A 20,330-nucleotide genomic window follows, 5' to 3' on the forward strand; every position below is an offset into this window, starting at 1 on the left:
GCTATAGAAGCATTTTTTAAGGTGTTAAGATGGACTCACCGACAAAAATAATTCTGCAAAGAAACCAAGGAGACATCCGACTTGATACATGTATACTTAGTATACGAGTACATGTGAAGTATACGAGTACTTAGCTACAGAAGGGACTCAATAACTTCTCTCCAATATTTATCTTCCTACAACCGCATTATCAGTAGGAGATAATTATAAACCTTACTTTCTAGGGGAGTTGGGCGGTAGTGCAGCAGGTTAAGCGCACCTAGCGTGAAGCGCAAGGACCAGAGTAAGGATCCGGGTTCGAGCCCCCAGCTCCCCACCTACAGGGGAGTCGCTTCACAGGCGGTGAAGCAGGTCTGCAGGTGTCTTTCTCTCTGTCTTCCCCATCTCTTTCCATTTCTCTCTGTCCTATCCAACAACGACGACATCAAAAACAACAACTACCAGGGCAACAAAAGGGAATAAATATATATATATATTTTTAAATATTTATTTAATTTATTTATTCCCTTTTGTTGCCCTTGTTGTTTTATTGTTGTAGTTATTATTGTTGTTGTCGTTGTTGGATAGGACAGAGAGAAATGGAGAGAGGAGGGGAAGACAGAGAGGAGGAGAGAAAGATAGACACCTGCAGACCTGCTTCACCGCCTGTGAAGCGACTCCCCTGCAGGTGGGGAGCCGGGGTTCGAACCGGGATCCTTATGCCAGTCCTTGTGCTTTGCGCCACCTGCGCTTAACCCGCTGCGCTACAGCCCGACTCCCGGGAATAAATATTTTTTAAAATGATAAAAAAAAACTTACTTTCTAGCAGATAAATAGACACCTGTCAGTTAATGCATTGCCTACATGGTAGATTCACTCTGGAAACTGTTGGCAATTTTTTTCCTTCAGGCAGATATACCAGACCTGAATCCCAGCTCCAAGATATGCTATCTCTGTGGTCTTAGCTTCTCAACTTTGCCAGGCCTCAGTGCATTGTTCTGTAAAATGCAAACACTAATGTATACTACTTCACAGAGTCCATGAGAGAATGACATAAGGGCTCCAGAGTCTCTGATCTTCCTAACATTTATATTTTTGACACAAGCACATTTTTAAAAAAATTATCTTTATTTATTTATTAGATAGAGAGAGCCAGAAATTGAGAGGAGGGGAGACAGAGAGGGAGAGAGACAGAGAGACACCTGCAGACCTGCTTTACCACCCACAAAGCTTTCCCCCTGCAGGTGGGGACCCGGGGCTCGAACCTGGGTCCTTGTGCACTGTAACATGTGTGCTCAACCAGGTGCGCCACCACCTGGTCCCAACACAAGTACATTTTTATGTAAAATGCCTATAACAATTTGCACATGGGGGAGTCGGGTGGTAGCACAGCGGGTTAAGCCAGTGGTGCAAAGTGCAAGGTGTAAGGATCCCGGTTCAAGCCCCCAGCTCCCCACCTGCAGGGGAGTCGCTTCACAAGCAGCGAAGCAGGTCTGCAGGTGTCTGTCTTTCCTCCTCTCTGTCTTCCCCTCCTCTCTCCATTTCTCTCTGTTCTATCCAACAATGACAACATCAATAACAACAACAATAATAACTATAACAATAAAACAAGGGCAACAAAAAGGAATAAATAAATAAATATTTAGAAAAAAACAGTTTGCTCATATTATCAAGACAGCTGTGTAGTGGTCTGGGAGATGGCACAGTGGCTAAAGCACAAGATTCTCAACCATGAGGTTTGGAGTTCAATCCCCCAGCAGCACATGTACCAGAGTGATGTCTGGTTCTTTCTCTCTCTGCCTATCTTTCTCATGAATAAATAAATAAATTCTTTTTAAAAAAAATACAGGTGTGATTCAAAAAAAAATTAATGATCTATTTATTAGGCTGGGAAGATAGCAGAAAGGTCATGCAAAAATACTTTCATGCCTGAAACTCTGAAATCTCAGGTTCAATCCTCAGCACCACCACAAGCCAAAACTGAGCAGCATTCTGGTTTAAAAAAAAAATTATAAAAACCTATTTATTGGACCAGAGTAAGGATCCTAGTTCAAGCCCCCAGCTCCCCACCTGCAGGGGAGTCGCTTCACAAGCGGTGAAGCAGGTCTGCAGGTGTCTATCTTTCTCTCCCCTTCTCTGTCTCCCCCTCCTCTCTCCATTTCTCTCTGCCCTATCCAACAACAATGACAACAACAACAATAATAACGACAACAATAAAAAACAACAAGGGCAAAAAAAAGTAGAATATTAAAAAAAAAAACCTATTTATTGATGAGAAAGAGACTAGGAGCAAGGGAAGGAGGGAAGGAAGGAAGGAAGGGAGGGAGGGAGGAAGGAAGGAAGGAAAGAGGAGCATCTCTCTTGCACAGGAGACTCAGGACTTCAGTTTTAAGAGTTCAGCACTGTACCACCTTCTGGGCTACTATTCAAAAATGTTTTTAAAGAGGTATTATTCTAATCTTTTAGAAAGATTTTATTCATACATTAATGACAGACAGACAGGAGGAGAGAGGAAAGTGAGCCAGAGCACCATTCTGGCACTTACACTGCCAATGGGTGAACTCAGGACCTCATGCTGAGAGTCCAATATTTTACCCACAGAGCCACTTCTGAGACTGCATGAATGCAAAGAATCTTTGCTCGATTCCTGGGAGCTCTCATTCTTACCAGAGACATACCAAGCTGTCAGACTGTTATGGGGAAATGTAATCTAAGACAGATGTAGGGGTTATATTAGAAAGAGAACTACAGTGATTACATAAAACAGATATGACTACATTTTCTGCATAACACCCTTGAATCTAATCAAACCAAATATGATTCCTTTTGCCAAGAACTGTTATTAATAATGTTTGCAGCAGATATTCCATAAAATTAATTGAGGTGAAGCTATAGCAGGGACTGCAAAAGACACACACACACACACACACACACACACACACACACACACACACACACACATCCAATGTGTCCTTAACAGCAAGAATTCTGAGAATAAAGCAAGTCAAAGAGAAACATTCCTTAGCCTCTGACGTTACCAGGTCTGTAAAGACATGAAAAAGCTGAGAACAGTGATTTATCATTTGCCATGCCTTATATAAATCCACCAGTACTTTATATAACATCACTACTAAAAATAAAATCTAGACTGTCCATAAAAAATGTAAGCCTACCAAAGCATGCAGATGTCCTGAGTATTTAAAGCATCATCATTTCCACCTTAGGGAGCGAGACAGTTTAAAATAAAAGCCCTAATCTGCGAGGGTGGTGGTGGTGGTTTCATGAGCAATGAATCAAGTCTGCAGAAGTCTCTCTTTTCCTGTCTCTCTCCCCCTCTTACTCTTTCTTTTCTGTCAAATAAAATGGGGGGAAAAAAGGTCACTGGGACCAGTGGATTCCTAGTGCCATTACCGAGGCCCAGCCATAGCCCTGGTAGTAATAAAGAAAATAATAATAATAAAACTGAAAAATAGATTGTAGGGCTGGGGAGATAGATCATCAGGTGGGTGTGCATCTTGTCATGCATGTGGCCCAGGTTTGAGAGAACAGAGCATCATGGGCCTGTTTTATATGCTGCCAGGGGTGAATCTCAAGGCTATACACATGCAAGGCAGGCACTCTATTGCTGAGCTACCTTTGGAGCCCCAAGGATGATATTTTTCCTTTTATTGATGGAAACAGAAATTGAGAGGGAATAGGGAAATAGGGGAGAGAGAGAGAGAGAGAGAGAGAGAGAGAGAGAGAGAGGACTGTAGCACTGCTCCTGAAGCTTCCCCCATACAAGTGAAGATGGGGCGGGGGGCTTGAACCTAGGATTTTGCACATAGCAGCATGTGCGCTCTACTTGGTGGGTCACAGCTGAGCCTCCTAATACTGATTTTTTTCAATGAGCTACAAAACAGCTAATAGTACAATTAGTACAAGAGCAATTGACTGCTATTTTTTAAAGCTTTTTTAAAAGTTTATTTTATTTGATAGGACAGGGAGAAATCTAGAGAGAAAAAGGAAATAAGGAGGGAGAGAGACAGACCCCTGCAGACCTGCTTAAATGCTTGTGAAGCTATCCCCCTGCAAGTGGGGAGTGGGGGTTTGAACTCAGGTCTTTGTTTACTAGAAGTGTACACTGGACCAGGTGCACCACCACCCAGCCCCTTGACTGCAATTTTGAAGAAATAAAAAAAGTTACAGTCTTATCTCAACACTAGTAATTAAATGGCCTATTATAAAGAAAAGGAAATCACAAACAATAGAAGAAAAAAATGACCTTGTCTCGGGAAAGGGAAAGGATTATGAAGCAAAGAGGTGATAGACCCTAGTGGAAAACACAATGGGTTTATTTATATTTAAAAGCAGCGTGGCTATTAAGTTTAATGTGGTCATCTGGACGGCTTTCTGAGAATTATGGAAAAGTTAAGTAGATTTATGCATATAAGCAAAACAATGGACCATACAGATAATATACTACAAACAAACAATAAAATAACACTTTTAAATTTAATGATACAGAGAAAGGTTTATATATGTGTGTATTATTTTTAACTTGCTTTACTTATTTACATTTCTTTCTTTTTTGTAAATTTATTTATAAAAAGGAAACATTGACAAAATCATAGGATAAGAGGAGTACAACACACAATTCCCACCACCAGAACTCTGGATCTCATCCCCTCCCCTGACAGCTTTCCTATTCTTTAACCCTCTGGGAGTATGGACCCAAGGTCATTGTGGGATGTAGAAGGTAGAAGGTCTGGCTTCTGTAATTGCTTCCCCGCTGAACATACTTATTTATTTTATCAGAGCACTTCTCAACTCTAGCTTCTGGTGGCAATAAAGACTGAACAGGGGACCAGAGCCTCACGCATTTATTTATTTATTTATTTATTTATTTGTCTTCAGGGTTATTGCTAGGACTCTGTACCTGCACTACGAATCCACTGCTCCTGGAGGCCATTTTTCCCATTTTGTTACCCTTGTTGTTGTTGTCATTATTATTGTTGCTGTCATTGCTGTTGTTGCAGGATAGGACAGAGAGAAATTGAAAGAGGAGAGAGAGAGGAAGACAGAGAGGGAGAGAAAGACACCTGCAGACCTGCTTCACCAGGTGAAGCAACTCCCCTGCAGGTGGGGAGCCAGGGGCTCAAACTGGGAACCTTATGCTGGTCCTTGTGTTTTGCGTCATGTGCTCTTAACCTCACTGCGCTACTGCCTGACCCCCGAGCTTCAAGCATTTAAGCTGATTCACGTAATCATTTATGCTATCTCTACTTCAACTTCCATAAAAATATTTATAATGTTAAGTAAAAAACAAACAAACAAACAAAAAAACAGAGAGCAGGACATACATACTATAAGAAGTTAGAATATCTATCCCTTTTATTTTAATTTTTAATTATTTTTTTAAATGTTTTTATTTATTTATAATTGGATAGAGACAGAGAGGTATTGAGAGGGGGGGAAACAGAGAGAGACAGAGAGACACCTGCAGCCCTGCTCCACCGCTCGTGAAGCTTTCCCCCTGCTGGTGATGACTAGGGATTTGAACCTGCAACCTTTGCACTGCAATGTGTGCACTTAACCAAGTGCACCACCACCTGGCTCCATACATTTTATTTTAACCGCACTGCAATGTGTGCACTTAACCAAGTGCACCACCACCTGGCTCCATACATTTTATTTCTCAGCTCTAGGAATCAGGAACTGAGCCCAGAACCTCAGGCATAAACATCTTTTTGCATAACCAGTATGGTATCTCCCCAGTTTCCTCCTTCCTTGCATCCATCTATCTTTTTTCTTTCTGCTTTTCTTTCTTTTCATAGCAAGAATCAAATTAAGGACCTCATACATGTGAAACATGAGTTTTAGCGCTGAACTTTACTTTTTTTTTTTTTTTTTTTGCCTCCAGAGTTATTGCTGGGGTGCCTGCACTATGAATCCACTGCCCCTGGAGGTCATTTTCTCCATTTTGTTGTTATTATTGTTATTGTTATTGCTGTTGTTGTTGTTGGATAGGACAGAGAGAAATGGAGAGAGGAGGGGAAGACAGGGAGGGGGAGAGAAAGATAGATACCTGCAGACCTGCTTCACCACCTGTGAAGCGACTCCCCTGCAGGTGGGGAGCCAAGGGCTCGAACCGGGATCCTTCAGCCGGTCCTTGCTTTTCACATCATGCACGCTTAGCCTGGTGCACTACTGCCACCCCCCTGAACTTTACTTGTATCCCTCAGACTTTTAAATTTATTTTATTTTTTATTGTTCAAGTATAGGCCCTGAGTTTAATCCCTACCATTATATGTGTCAGGGTGATGTGCTAGTTTTTTGTTCTCAATGAATGAGAAGCAGAGGAGGGTGGGGGAACAGAAAGAAGATGGTAACAACAGCATTAGGGCTGGGGAGATGGCATAACAGTTATGCAAAAGACTTTGATGCCTAGGCTCTGAGGTTCTTAATTCAATCCTCAGCATCACCATAAACCAGAGCTGAGCAGTGTGCTGGTTTCTTTCTATATCTTTTTAAAAATAAAGTAAATATTATCCCCCAATAAAGGGATATATTAAAGTAAATAAATGAAATATATTAAAGAAGAAGAAGGGAAAAAAAAAGACTGAATTATGCTACACAGCACAGAAAATAGCACACTGGTAACAGTGTTGGATTCGGAAGCATGAGGTCCTCAGTTGAATCCCCTGCATGTATATGACAGAATGATGTTCTAGTTTATTATTATTATTATCATTATTATTATTATTATTATTATTATTTAATAAAAAGTCATACACTTTTGGTCATTTAACTTTTTTTACATTAATTTGTTTATCTATTGGTTAGAGACCGAGAGAAATCCAGAGAGAAGGGAGGAGGGCTAGGCAGTGGTGCAACTGGTTTAGCACATACATTACAATGCACAAGGACCCAGGTTCAGCCCCTGGTCCCCACCTGCAGGAGGAAAGCTTCACAAGCAATGAAGCAGGGATGCAGGTGTCTCTATGTTTCTCTCTCTCTCTATCAATCCCTTCACTCTCGAATTTCTCTGTCTTAAATAAATAAACAAAAAATTAAAATTAAAAGAGAGGGAGAAGAGAGAGGTAGAGAGGCAGAGAAATGGAAACTCCTGCAGCCCTGTGTCACTGCTCATGGTTTCCCTCATGAGGGTGGGGACCAGGGGCTTGAACTGAGTGTTTGCATATTGGAACATGTTCATTCTATCAGGTGCACGACCACCTGGCCCCTCTAGTTCTTTTCTTTTTTTTTTTTTTTGCCTCCAGGTTATTGCTGGGGCTCGATGCCTGCACTACGAATTCAATGCTCCTGGGAACCATTTTTTCCCATTTTATTGCCCTTGTTGCTGTCATTCTTGTTATTGTTGCTACTGATATTGTTGTTGGATAGGGCAGAGAGCAACAGAAAGAGGAGGGGAAGACAGAGAGGAGGAGAGAAAGCCACCGGCAGACTTGCTTCACCTCTTGTGAATCGATCCCCTGCAGGTGGGGAGCCCGGGGCCTTCCAGCCGGTCCTTGTGCTTTGTGCCATGTGCACTTAACCCGCTGCGCTACCGCTCTGACCTCGCTCCTATAGTTTATTTTGCTCCTCTAGTTCTTTAAATAAATAAATCACTTCAAAAAGGAAAATATGCTATGTTAAGCAAGTCAGACACAAACAGATACACGGTATGATTCAACTTATTGATATTTGAGGGACAAAAGTAAATAAAAAGGCAAACCCAGGTAGAAAGTACAATAGGGGAGTCTGGCGGTAGCGCAGCAGGTTAAGCGCACATGGTGCAAAGCACAAGGACCAGCATAAGGATCCCGGTTGGAGCCCCCCACCTGCAGGGGGGTTGCTTCACAGGCGGTGAAGCAGAGCTGCAGGTGTCTACCTTTCTCTCCCCCCTCTGTCTTCCCCTCCTCTCTCCATTTCTCTGTCCTATCCAACAACAACGACATCAATAACAACACTAACAACTACAACAACAATAAAAAGACATGGGCAACAAAAGGGAAAATAAATAAATAAAAATCTTTTAAAAAAAGAAAGTAGAATAGATTGTCAGGGGCTGGCGAAGAGAGGAATAGGGAGTTGTTTGTTTGCTTTTACCAGAGCCCAGCTCAGCTCTGGTTTATGGTGGTGCCTAGGGCTGAACCTGGGACTTTGGGGCCTTAGGCATGAGAATCTCTTTGCATAACCATTAAACTATCTTAAGTCTCTGGCCCCCACCACCACCCCATCCCATCCCTCCCACCCGGAGTTTAATAGGTGGAAAATTTTTGTTCGGGATAATGAAAAATTTCTGAAAGTGGGTAGCTGAGATGGTTATACAACACCGTAAAGGTACTTACTATGCCACTGAATCATGTACTTTAAAATTATTAAAATGGTGAATTTTGCAGAGGGGCTATTTCCAGAGAAAAATGGTCTTCCATGCCCTACAGCCAATCTGATGATACCAGCTCATTTTCTTTTATTATTTATATTTATTTATTATTGGATAGAGACAGAGAAATTGAGAGGGGAAGGGGAGATAGTGAAACCTGCAGCCTTGCTTCACCACTTATAAAGCTTTCCCCTGAGGTAAGGACCAGGGACTTAAATCTGCATCTTGTGCACTGTAATGTTTGCACTCAATCAGGTGAGCCCTACTAGCTCATTTTCTGACCTCAGATTAATAGATTCAAATGCCTACAGCCCAGACTATAGATAATAAACTCTGGTAACAGCTGTTTTTTTGTTTGTTTGTTTGTTTGTTTGGCTTTTTGTTTGTTTCTTGCCTCCAGGGTTATTGCTGGGGCTCCATGCCTACACTACAAATCTACTGCTCCTGGGGGCTATTTTTTCCCTTTTGTTGCCCTTATTGTTTATTATTGTTGTTGCTGGATAGGACGGAGAGAAATCGAGAGAGAGAGAGAGAGAGAGAGAGAGAGAGAGAGAGAGAGAAGGGGAAAACAACCAAAGACCTGCTTCACCACTTGTGAACCTACCCCCCTGCAGGTGAGGAGCCGGGAGCTTGAACCTGAGACCGGTCCTTGTGCTTTGCGCCATGTGTGCTTAATCTGCTGTGCTACCCCCTCTTTTGGATTTTTAATACAGATTCATGTACCAGCTGGGAGAAGCTGTGGGTGGAGGCAGGGGTTCAGTACAGTTGGCATTCAATGCTAAGAGAAAGAAAGAAGAAATTGTGCAGTAAAACTATAGCTGAACCCCCTTAGGGTTTCTATCTTTGACAGTTTTTCTCTGACCTTTTAATGATTCTCACAGAGAGGAATTTTTCTCCCAATGCTAACTATGTCTACTATTCCAACTGTCCTCACAAATCCAACCTATGCATGCAAGAAATTCCCTTGTCAGACAGTTCAAACTATATTTCTTTTGGACTGGCTTCCTCAGAGATGGAGCTAGTTGACACTCCCCTACCACCGCCACCAAATTACATATTTCCCCATCTCTCTGGGTCCTCCGCCACATTTAAATGCTGTAATTTTCTTAACATAACTGGTTTTTCTGGGTTGCTTCCAAAAAATTTTTTTTCTAAATCTGTCTCTTAATTGTACACTAAAATATTTTATGTGGACATTTAAACTTTCTTTTCTATAGTAATTTGGAACTTAAATGTCTCTCTTTTCTACTTCTTTCTCTCTATCTAGAGAGAGACAAAGAGAGAGAAAAAGATGACAGCACCAACACTTCCTTCAGTATTATAGTGGGGACTGAACATAAACATGGGTCCAGCACATGTTAAATCTGCACACTATGTAAGCAAGCTATTTCACCAGCCCTTAAATGTTTCTAAAGAAAACAAAAAAATTGTATCATGAGAAGTTGGTGAATGATATGATGAATGTAAAGGCAACTGGCTTCTGAAATGTCCCATTGTGACTTGTCCATCAAGAGACACTTCAACTCAGTTGCTGCTTACTGAAATATTGTGGAACCAATATCTATTTATTAACATGAGGAGAGAGAGAGAGAGAGAGAGAGAGAGAGAGAGAGAGAGAGGAAACCAGAGCATTGCTCTGGCACATATGATGTCTGAAATGGAGTTCAGTACCTCACATGGTTTTGTTTTTTTGTTTTTGTTTTTGTTTCTGTTTATTACTTGAGTTCTGCTTAGCTCTGGATTATGGTGGTTGAACCTGGGACCTTTTGTATCTCAGGCATGAAAAGCTTTTCACATAACCACTTTGTGCTATTTCTCCAACCCAGAACCTGAATCTAAATCACATGATCAAAAAGATGCACAGTCAAAACATTCAAGAACTCAGAAACTCCTTACTTCACACTACTGTCCTATGTCACTGTGCCATACTCCAAATGCAAACAAAGAATGGTCTAGAATTTAATAAGAATTTACAACAGGTGCATATCTTGCATTCCAGCCACACAAACTCACCATATACTAGAAGAATTAGTTATACATCTTCTTTCTTTTTTTTTTTTACACCTTATTTCCTAATGAAAAATAGACTCTGTCTTATATCATTCTTCAAATCCCTCCATGAATGATTTGCTGCTCTTAAAAACCCACCCTGGTGGGAGCCCGGTTGTAGCACAGCGGGTTAAGCACAGGTGGCGCAAAGCGCAAGGACCAGCATAAGAATCCCGGTTCGAGCCCCTGGCTCCCCACCTGTAGGGGAGTCGCTTCACAGGTGGTGAAGCAGGTCTGCAGGTATCTATCTTTCTTTCCCCCTCTCTGTCTTCCCCTCCTCTCTCCATTTCTCTCTGTCCTATCCAAAAACAATGACATCAATAACAACAACTACTACAATAAAACAACAAGGGCAACAAAAGGGAATAAATAAATATTTTTAAAAAAAAAACCACCCTGGCCACATCCCCAAACATATTTCCACTTTCCCTAAACCACATTAAAAAAGTTATTGCCAATCAATGCAACGCGTACCACCTCGGCATACTTTACTGTGTCCAGAGACGCCAGGTGTGGAATGACAACCCTTCAGCCTCATTACTCGCGTGAGACCTTTCCTTTCTCATAGGATTCTCTAATTGCATGTCGGGTGGTTCACTTCCTAACAAAGCCCCAAAACCTAGATATAGACCAGGTCCCATGAGACGGCATATGTTCACATGTATCCATAAATTAGGGCAAAATATATACCTGAAAGCAAAACTGCAGTGATGAAAAAAAGAAGCAAGTAGAAAGACCTAGAAGGACACCATAAAGTTCCTAATGAAATAGTTTCTACTTAGACCTAGATACTCTCCTCACCTACTTACTATTACACTTCCCTCAGTCACTCCAAAGCTAATTTTATCAAAGTAAGGACTGCAAAAGCTGAATAAGGGCAAGAGACTGGCCCTTATATTACTTTAATGATGACTTTTTAGTCACTATCAGGCCACCCCATTATCTGGGGCCCTAACTGGAGAGTCTTGAGATTCCCAAACAGACATGAGGGATAATTTGTGCCTAGACATTGAATAGATCCCTCTCCCCATTGTCACTGGTCATCTCCATCAGGAACAACACAATAGACCCCTTTGTGGGCCCCCATAGGACCTTGCCCTCAATGTGGATCAACAATAGTATAGAACGCTCCATCCTCTGAAGGGAGGCTGGACAACACAGTCTATCTACCACCTAAAGAAGATGTGTCCTGAAATTAGGGCAGCTTGGAACGTTCCTATTCATGACCACAGAATGTGAGCTCAGATCTACAGGGATGTAGAGGCTCCTAAGCAAGCTGAATATGGGCCCCAGATCTAATCGATGGGATTTACAGTCAACAATATTTATACACCTTTCTCATATTTGGGAGCTACTCTCTTCCCTGATACAGCTTTCTAGCCCTTTTTCCAGCCATGACATCATCTCCCCAGACAACAACTTGGGTCCACCTGTATATCAGCTGTCAGGCTCAGGCAAAAACTAGCATAACCACAGGCCCTTTATAATATAGTTAAAAGAGGCATACTAGCTATCTTCACAACGGAGACGCCCAAATCTTCATCTGCACTATTCCAGCCTTTAGGTTCATTAGTCAACAATTTGTTTGGCTCTGTATGTTAACTCTTTTTTCAGCCACCAGGTTCCAGATGCTACTATGATGCCAACCGGACTTCCCTGGGCAGATGACCCCCACCTATGTGTCCAGGAGCCCTGCTTCCCCAGAGCTCTGCCCCACTAGGGAAAGACACAGGTTGGGAGTATGGATCGATCTGCCAATGCCCATGTTCAGTGGGGAAGTAATTACAGAAGCCAGACCTTCCACCTTCTGTACCCCATAATGACTGTGGGTCCATACTCCCAGAGGGTTAAAGAATAGGAAAGCTGGGGGCCATGTGGTGGTGCACCTGGTTGAGCACACATGTTACAGTGCGCAAGGACCCAGGTTCGAGCCCCTGGTCCCTACCTGCAGGGGGAAAGCTTTGTAAGTGGTGAAGCAGGGCTGCAGGTGTCTCTCTGTCTCCCTCCCTCTCTATCTCTGACTGTTTCTATCCAATAAATAAAGATTTAAAAAAAGAATAGGAAAGCTCTCAGAGGAGGGGATGGGATACGGAGTTCTGGTGGTGGGAATTGTATGGAGTTGTACCCCTCTTATCCTATGGTGTTTGCCAGTGTTTCCTTTTTTTTTTTTTTTTTTTAAGATTTTATTTATAGATTGATGAGAAAGACAGAAGAAGAAGGAGAGAGAAAGAGCCAGACATCACTCTGGTACATGTGCTGCCAGGGCTTGAACTCAGGACCTCACACTTGAGAGTCAAGTGCTTTATCCACTGTGCCACCTCCCAGACCACCAGTGTTTCCTTTTTATAAATAAAAATTTAAAAAGAAAAGTTACTGCCTTGCTTCTTCATTAAGAAGTCATCCTAAATTAACACACAAGTCAATTTTCCCTTCAGAAGAGATCCTGCCATAATGAAAAATATACATGCCAGTGGCTTAGGAGGTGGCTAATGGTAGAATTCTGAACTTGCAAATATGAACTAGCAATACACATGCCAGCATAACACATTCTGGTGTTCTCTCTCTCTCTCCTTCCCACCTTCCTCTCTTCCCTCTTAATAAATAAAATGAATCCTTTTAGAAATATACTTATTTATTTATTGGATAGAGACAGAAATTGAGATGAGAGGGGGAGATAGAGAGGGAGAAAAACAGAGAGACATCTGCAGCCCTGCTTCACCACTTGTGAAGCTTTCCTTCCTGCAGGTGGGGTAAAATGAATCTTTTAATAAAAAGAAAATAGGGGCCAGGCAGTGGTGCAACTGGTTGAGTGCACACATTACCATATGCAAGAAACGAGGTTCAAGTCTCCAGTCTTCACCTGTGTGTGTGTGTGGGGGGGGGAGCTTCATAAACAGTGAAGAAGAACTGCAGGTGTCTCTCTTTCTCCTTCTACCTCTCCCTCCCTTCTCAGTTTTTCTCTGCCCTACCAAAATAACAGAGAGAAAGAGAGAGAGAGAAGGAGGAGGAGGAGGAAGAAGAGAAGAAAAGAGAGAAAGCAAACAGGAAACAAAATGGCTACTGGAATCGGTGGATTTGTCTTGCAGGCATGAAGCCCCAGCAACAACCCTAGTGGCAAAAGTAACAAATTAAATAAATAAGAAAGAAAGAAAGAGAGAAAGAGAGAAAGAAAGAAAGAAAAGAAAGAAAAGAAAATTATACATCTCCAAGAACCTAGCATAGTGTCTGGATGTAATTACATAAACATGCAAATGATCTTCCTTCTCCTTCTATTTTTTTAAATATTTTCATTTGGACAGAGACAGTGAGAAATTGAGAGAGGAGGGGGAGATAGAGAAGGAGAGAGACAGAGAGACAGCCCTGCTTCACCACTCATGAATCCTTCCCCCTTCAGGTGGGGGCCAGGGACTTGAACCTGGGTCCTTGCACACTGATGTGTGTGCTTAACCAGGTGTGTCATCACCTGGCCCCTCCTTCTTTTTCTTTTTTTTTTTACCAGAGCACTGGTCAGCTCTGGCTTACGGTGGCGTAGGGGATTGAACCTGGGACTTCCGAGCCTCAGGCATGGCAGTTTGTATAATCATTATGCTATTTATCCCCGCCCCTTATTATTATTATTTAAAATAGAAACAGGCGGAGGGAAAGAGTGAAAAGAGAGTTTCCTTCAATGTGGTGGGGGCTGGGCTCCAACCTAGGCTACACATATGGCAAGGCAGCACATTCATTATCCAAGAGAGTTATTTTGCTGGTTCAAAACATATTCTTAGCAACCCAGATATTAAGCACTTATAAAGGGCCAGGCCTTGCATTAATAATACACAGTTTAAAAAGCTGATATGACTATTATTATCATACTAAAGATGCAAAACCTTGCTCAATTTAAGAGTTAGTTACAAGATAATTTTCCGGGAGTCGGGCGGTAGCACAGCGGCTTAAGCGCACGTGGCGCAAAGCACAAGGACCAGCATAAGGATCCCGGTTAGAGCCACCAGCTCCCCACCTACAGGGGAGTCACTTCACAGGCCACAGGCGGTGAAGCAGGTCTGCAGGTGAATCTCTTTCTCTCCTCCTCTCTGTCTTCCCCTCCTCTCTCCATTTCTCACTGTCCTATCCAACAACAATTGCATCAGTAATAACTACACCAATAAAACAACAAGGGCAACAAAAGGGAATAAATAAATAAATATAAAAAAAATTTTTTTAAAGGATAATTTTCCACAGCTTCATGAACTAAACTAGCAAATAATCTAGCAGGAATTCCAACCCAGATCTGTCTGACTCCATAGCTTATTCTCTTGACCACCATATTTTCTCTATTTAGTCTCTGAATAAAAGAAATTTAATTTCTCCAGCATTTTTACCAAAGCTCCCTGCTCTGCTTCCTCAGATTTGGGGGAAATAACTACAATTTTCAGTAAGATGTGTGTTTTGTTTTTAAGTCAGGCATTTTCATGTATATCCAACTTGCTTCTATTTTAATAACAAAACACTATAAAAATAATGCAACTGGCTAATTTGATTAAATTATTCTGAAATATCACCTGAACATTCTGAAGCATGTCTTCTCTCTTAAAAGACGAATTGCCAGTGTCGATACATTATTTGTGTGATTTCTGTGTCTTTTTTTTTCTTTCCTTTGTAAAGAACAATAATAATTTTGTAAAATGCAATGGCCTGAACAGGAAGACTTCCTAGAGGTCAGTTTTATCCAGGATAGCCACATGTCTGGCAGGAAATCTGCAGCTGGGTGACATTAACAATGAATCCCACACTTGTTCAGAGTCTGGAGACTTGTGGCTTTCATATCTGAACCAAGAAGGAATTGGACAAAATGCATACTTTTACTTTTTCGTGTATTTTTAGGCACTGAATTTATTATTATTATCTTTTACATGAAGACACCTTTAAACTTACTTTATTTTATTTGATAGGGCAGAGGGAAATTGAGGGGGTGGGGGAAACAGAGAGGGAGAAAGAGAGACACCTACAGTACTGCTTCACTATTCTTTTTAAATTTTTTTTATTATTTATTTTCCCTTTTGTTGCCCTTGTTGTCGTAGTTATTATCATTGTTGTTGATGTCATTGTTGTTGGATAGGACAGAGTGAAATGGAGAGGGGAAGAAAGAGAGGAGGAGAGAAAGAGAGACACCTGCAGACCTGCTTCACCACTCGTGAAGCGACCCCCCCTACAGGTGGGGAGCCAGGGCTCGAACCTGGATCCTTAGCCAGTCCTTGCGTTTTGCACCACCTGTGCTTAAGCCGCTGCACTACTGCCCGACTCCCACTACTCTTTTTTTTTAATATTTATTTATTCCCTTTTTGTTGCCCTTGTTGTTTTATTGTTGTAGTTATTGATGTCGTTGTTTTATTGTTGTAGTTATTGTTGGAGAGGGCAGAGAGAAATGGAGAGAGGAAGGGAAGACGGGGAGAGAAAGATAGACACCTGCAGACATGCTTCACCGCCTGTGAAGCGACTCCCCTACAGGTGGGGAGCCAGGGGCTCGAACAAAGATCCTTATGCTGGTCCTTGTGCTTTGCACCACCTGCGCTTAACCTGCTGCGCTACCGCCCAACTCCTGCTTCACTACTCTTGAAGCTTCCCCCTGTCCCCCGCAGATGGAGACTGGGAGCTTGAACACAGATCCTTGTGCATGGTAGTGCATATGTTCAACCAAGTGTGTCACCACCAGGTCCCAGAATCTATTTTTTTAAGTGTTTTTTATTAGGGAGAAAAGAAAAAAAAAAAAGAAACTAGAATACTACTCAACTCTGGCATATGTGGTGCCAGTGGAGAGTTAACTATGGTATCTGGGGCCTCGGGCATGCAATTCCTGTCCCCTACCCTCTGAGTTATCTCCCCAATCTCAGAGTCTCATATTTCCACCAAAAAGTATTATACCTGATGTGTAATAAGTGGTTTACACAGTTGCCTCATTAAGCAGAGTCTGCTTTACTTTTTTTGTTTGTTTGTTTCCAGCGTTATCGCTGGGGCTCGGCTTGGTGCCAGCACTATGAATCCACTGCTCCTGGAGACCATTTTTCCCATTTTGTTGCCCTTGTTATTTTTACTGTTGTTATTGCTGTTGTTGTATAGGACAGAGAGAAGTCAGGAGAGGAGGGGGAGACAGAGAGGGAGAAAGATAAGACACTTGCAGACCTGCTTCACCGCTTGTGAAGCAACTCCCCCCCCCCCACCCCCGCCCCTGCAGGTAGGGAGCTGGGCGCCCCAACCCGGATCCTTGGGCTGGTCTGGTCCTCGCCATGTACGCCATGTGCACTTAACCTGGTGTGCTACAGCCCAGCCCCCAGAGCCTGCATATTTTGATGAGACCAAGTCCCACTACTGCCTACCTGCACCTTCATGCTTCGGAATGGATTAAGATGAGTAAGAAAGGGCATTCCCCACGCTGTAGTCCCAGGTGAAGACCAAAAATGAACATGTATACTAATCATTTTTAGGCAAGTCTTGCTCAATACATCTGGTACATGGAGAATTTAATCAATGCCATTGGGTAATCTATTGAAAACTAAATTCCTCAACCAAAACACTGCGCCGGTTATTATTATTATTTTTTTAAGTATATTTCATTTGTTTTATTTTAATGAGAAACAAAAACTCACATACACATACACACAGATGCCAGAACACTGCTCAGCTCTGGTTTATGGTGGTGCAGAGGACTTTAAAACCTTGGATATGAAAGTCTTTTTTTCATAACCACCATGCTATTCCCCCCAAACCACTGCACCTTACATAGAAAGCACAGGATTCATTATCTTTCCTCTAAGGTGTTCCCCAATTTGGCTCTTCAAATTCATGGGATTTCTCTATTTTTTTAATATTTAGAATGATCTTTATTTATTTATTGGATAGACAACCAGATATTGAGAGGGAAGGGGGATAGAGATACCCATAGCACTGCTTCATCAATCACAAAGCTTTCCCCCTGCAGGTGGGGACTAGGGGTTTGAACTCAGGCCCTTGCTCATTATAACATGTGCACTCATCCAGGTGCACCACCACCTGGCTGGCCCCTTCTTCAGTATGTTATCAATGTGTGTGTGATTCCAACATTTACTCTTAAATGACACCATATGCCCAGCCACACATCCACAAAGATCAGTCAATTTTTATGCCTAGCGAAAACAATGTATTGGCAAGAGATAAATCTGTAGCTTGCTATTCATAGATTTATGATGTTGCTTATTCTCTAGAAGTCTGTGAAGTGGATACTGTTATTTCCATTTCACATATGGACACAGAGAGGTTAGGGAACAGATGAAAAAAACATCACCAGCTCTTAAGTAACTGAGCCTAGAATTAAGCCTGGCCAATTTGTCTCTTAATCACAGTGTTATACTGTCTAGGTGAGTTGAGTGAGTTTAAGTTAAATCAACTTTAGCAATTTCCTCCTGCTAGGTATTAAGTATCCTAATTTAGATTTCTCCCTGTACCACACTGTGAAGTAAGGCAACACTTCACTTATTTTGGAGGAAGGCAATGCTCCTACCTATGTGACCTTGGACAACCATTTAATCTCTCAGTGTTTGTTTCCTTATCAGGAAGATAATGGCAGTAATAGGTACTAATTCAGTGCAACTTGAGGTTACATCGCAGTAATTAGAAATGTTTTGTACATTTTTAAAAATGTAACTTTCTTTTTTTTTAAAAAAATTATTTATTTATTTGTGAGAAAGATAGAAGGAGAGAAAGAACCAGACATCACTCTGGTACATGTGCTGCCGGGGATCGAACTCGGGACCTCATGGTTGAGAATCCAATACTTTATCCACTGCACCACCTCCTGGACCACTGTTTTGTACATTTTACATACTTAATTATTCTCTGTCATTCTAATAATTATTGTTATTATTATTATCATCATCATCATCATCATTACCTCCAAGGTTATCATCATCATCATCATCATTACCTCCAAGGTTATCGCTGGAGGCCAGCACTATGAATCCACTGTTTCTGGAGGCTATTTTCCCCATTTTTTGTTGCCCTTGTTGTAGTTGTTATAGCTGTTGTTGTTGTTGGATAGGATAGAGAGAAATTGAGAGAGGAGGGGAAGACAGAGAGGGGGAGAGAAAAATAGACACCTGCAGACCTGCTTCACCGCTTGTGAAGCGACCCCTGCAGCTGGGGAGCTGGGGGCTCTATTTATCATTTTTGAAAACAATTATTTTACTTATTTGAGAGAGAGAGGGTGAGAACCAGAGGATCACTCTGATGCTGTGGACTGGACTCATCCACAGCACCACTTCCCAAGCCAGTTCTCAGTTACTGTTATGTTTAATAAGCAGCCTGAACTAAGTTTAGACCAGTGGTAGTATATAAACATCAAGAGTCACAACACAGCCGACATTTGGATATTTGCAAAGCTATTTTGCCTTGAAAAGAGGATCAGAATGTCCTTCTATAGCTGAAACTGCTGCCTCCATGTGTTGGTTAAATGTAGCTTTTTTCAAATTAAATATAACAGCTTTGGCATTGGCTGAATGATAGTAAAATTAAGTAGGGGTTCCTTAGCATCCTGCATTCAAAACACACACACACACACACACACACACACACAAAATGTACTTAAACGTTTAAGAAATGCTTAGGTTCTCAAATAGTTATCAGCACATCCTCTCTTTGGAAGAAGCATGGTCATCTTTCAAACCAGGGGACTTATTCTCAATCACGTTCTCTAAAAATGTTCTTCCACAACTTTAACATTTCAGTACTTGGTGTCCCCAATTGTTACTATCCCAGAACAAAAGCCTAATTGCCGCAGCTACAATACAGCCCTTTCTCTGAGGTCATCATCGCAGCACAAACAAGAGAAGGGAGTTCTTGTGATGTGAGCAGCAAAAACACACAAAATTCCTGGACGCTGAAGACCAACAAGATCAGTGTGGAGACTCCAGTCCCTCTAACACCGACACCTCCCTGCCATGAGCTCTGGGTCGTGCGTGCGCGCTTTCCCTCTTGGAGAAGTTGGGGGAAGCAACTCAAGGTCCCCAGCTCCCCACCCGCAGACTGCAACCCCGCCTGGCTGCAACTTTGTCACGGTGGGACTGCTGCCAAGGGGCGCCCAGAGCTCAGGGGGTCGAGGCTCGGGGGGGGGGGGCGGGAGGTCCTTATCAGGGTAACCCCTGCGCCCCCAGTGGGAGCGAATGGGAACCCCCCACTTTTCCAGACCCTATGGGAAAAGTGCTGGGGGCTTCCACCCTCCCTGACACGCAAGCCCAGAAACCCGGGAACTGTGTGACTCACGCGGTCTCTTTAGGTCTCGAGGGTCTCTCCTCGGCCGACTCTTGGCCCCTGGGGGTCTGAGAGTGGGAGCCTCCCATGGTTCGTAGCTGGCGCCCAGGCAGCGGCCGCTAGTGGCCCGCGCGTGCCGGTGAGACCCGGGCCTGGGCGGGGAGGAGGCAGCGGGCGGCGCGGGAAGGGTGGGGCGGAGCGCGGAGGGGCGGGCAGGCGGGGAGCCCTGCCTCGGGGTCCGGGCCCAAACTGCGGGGAAGGCTGCCAGCTTCTCCGCCAGCTGCTGCGCTCGGTCTGAGCTGTGGCGCGGACACCCCCCAGATCGCGGCGCGGAGAGTCTGTGTGCCCAGGGCGTGGCGGGGGCGCGGCGGGGCTGCTGCGGGGCTGCTGCGGGGCTGCTGCGGGGCTGCTGCGGGGCTGCTGCGGGGCTGCTGCGGGGCTGCTGCGGGGCCCCGGGTAGCGCTCATTGGTCTCACGGCCGCCCAACCCCTCGGGCGCGGATAGCGACAAGTGCAGCGGCTGGGAGGCCTCCGTGCACCCCCAGAGGCCTGCGGGCTCGGAAAACTAGCTTTAAGCCCGAGAGGCCCACGCAGCTGCTGTTTGTGCGCCTGGGGAGCCCTGGAGCCAGTCTAGAAGGGGAAGCAGCCGGGAAGGGGGCTCGGAGGGGCGGTTATGC

At 43.3% G+C, this 20,330-nt stretch overlaps 1 protein-coding gene across 6 annotated transcripts in view; it reads right to left on the reverse strand.

Moving 5' to 3' along the window:
* Positions 1 to 20,330, reverse strand: part of TACC1 (transforming acidic coiled-coil containing protein 1) — a 171,619-nt gene that overhangs the window by 122,126 nt on the left and 29,163 nt on the right. Inside the window, exon 1 of one of the 6 annotated variants that reach the window (XM_060182374.1) lies at positions 19,667 to 20,310. The exons of 2 other annotated variants lie outside the window; for them this stretch is intronic. In XM_060182374.1, the coding sequence (XP_060038357.1) occupies positions 19,667 to 19,743 (77 nt within the window). In that variant the 5' untranslated portion in view covers positions 19,744 to 20,310. Of the gene's footprint in view, positions 1 to 19,666; positions 20,311 to 20,330 lie in introns of those variants that run through there. 3 more of the 6 variants (XM_060182388.1, XM_060182393.1, XM_060182417.1) reach the window with 3 other exon arrangements.

Source organism: Erinaceus europaeus, chromosome 2 (assembly GCF_950295315.1).
Source record: "Erinaceus europaeus chromosome 2, mEriEur2.1, whole genome shotgun sequence".
NCBI lineage: Eukaryota > Metazoa > Chordata > Mammalia > Eulipotyphla > Erinaceidae > Erinaceus > Erinaceus europaeus.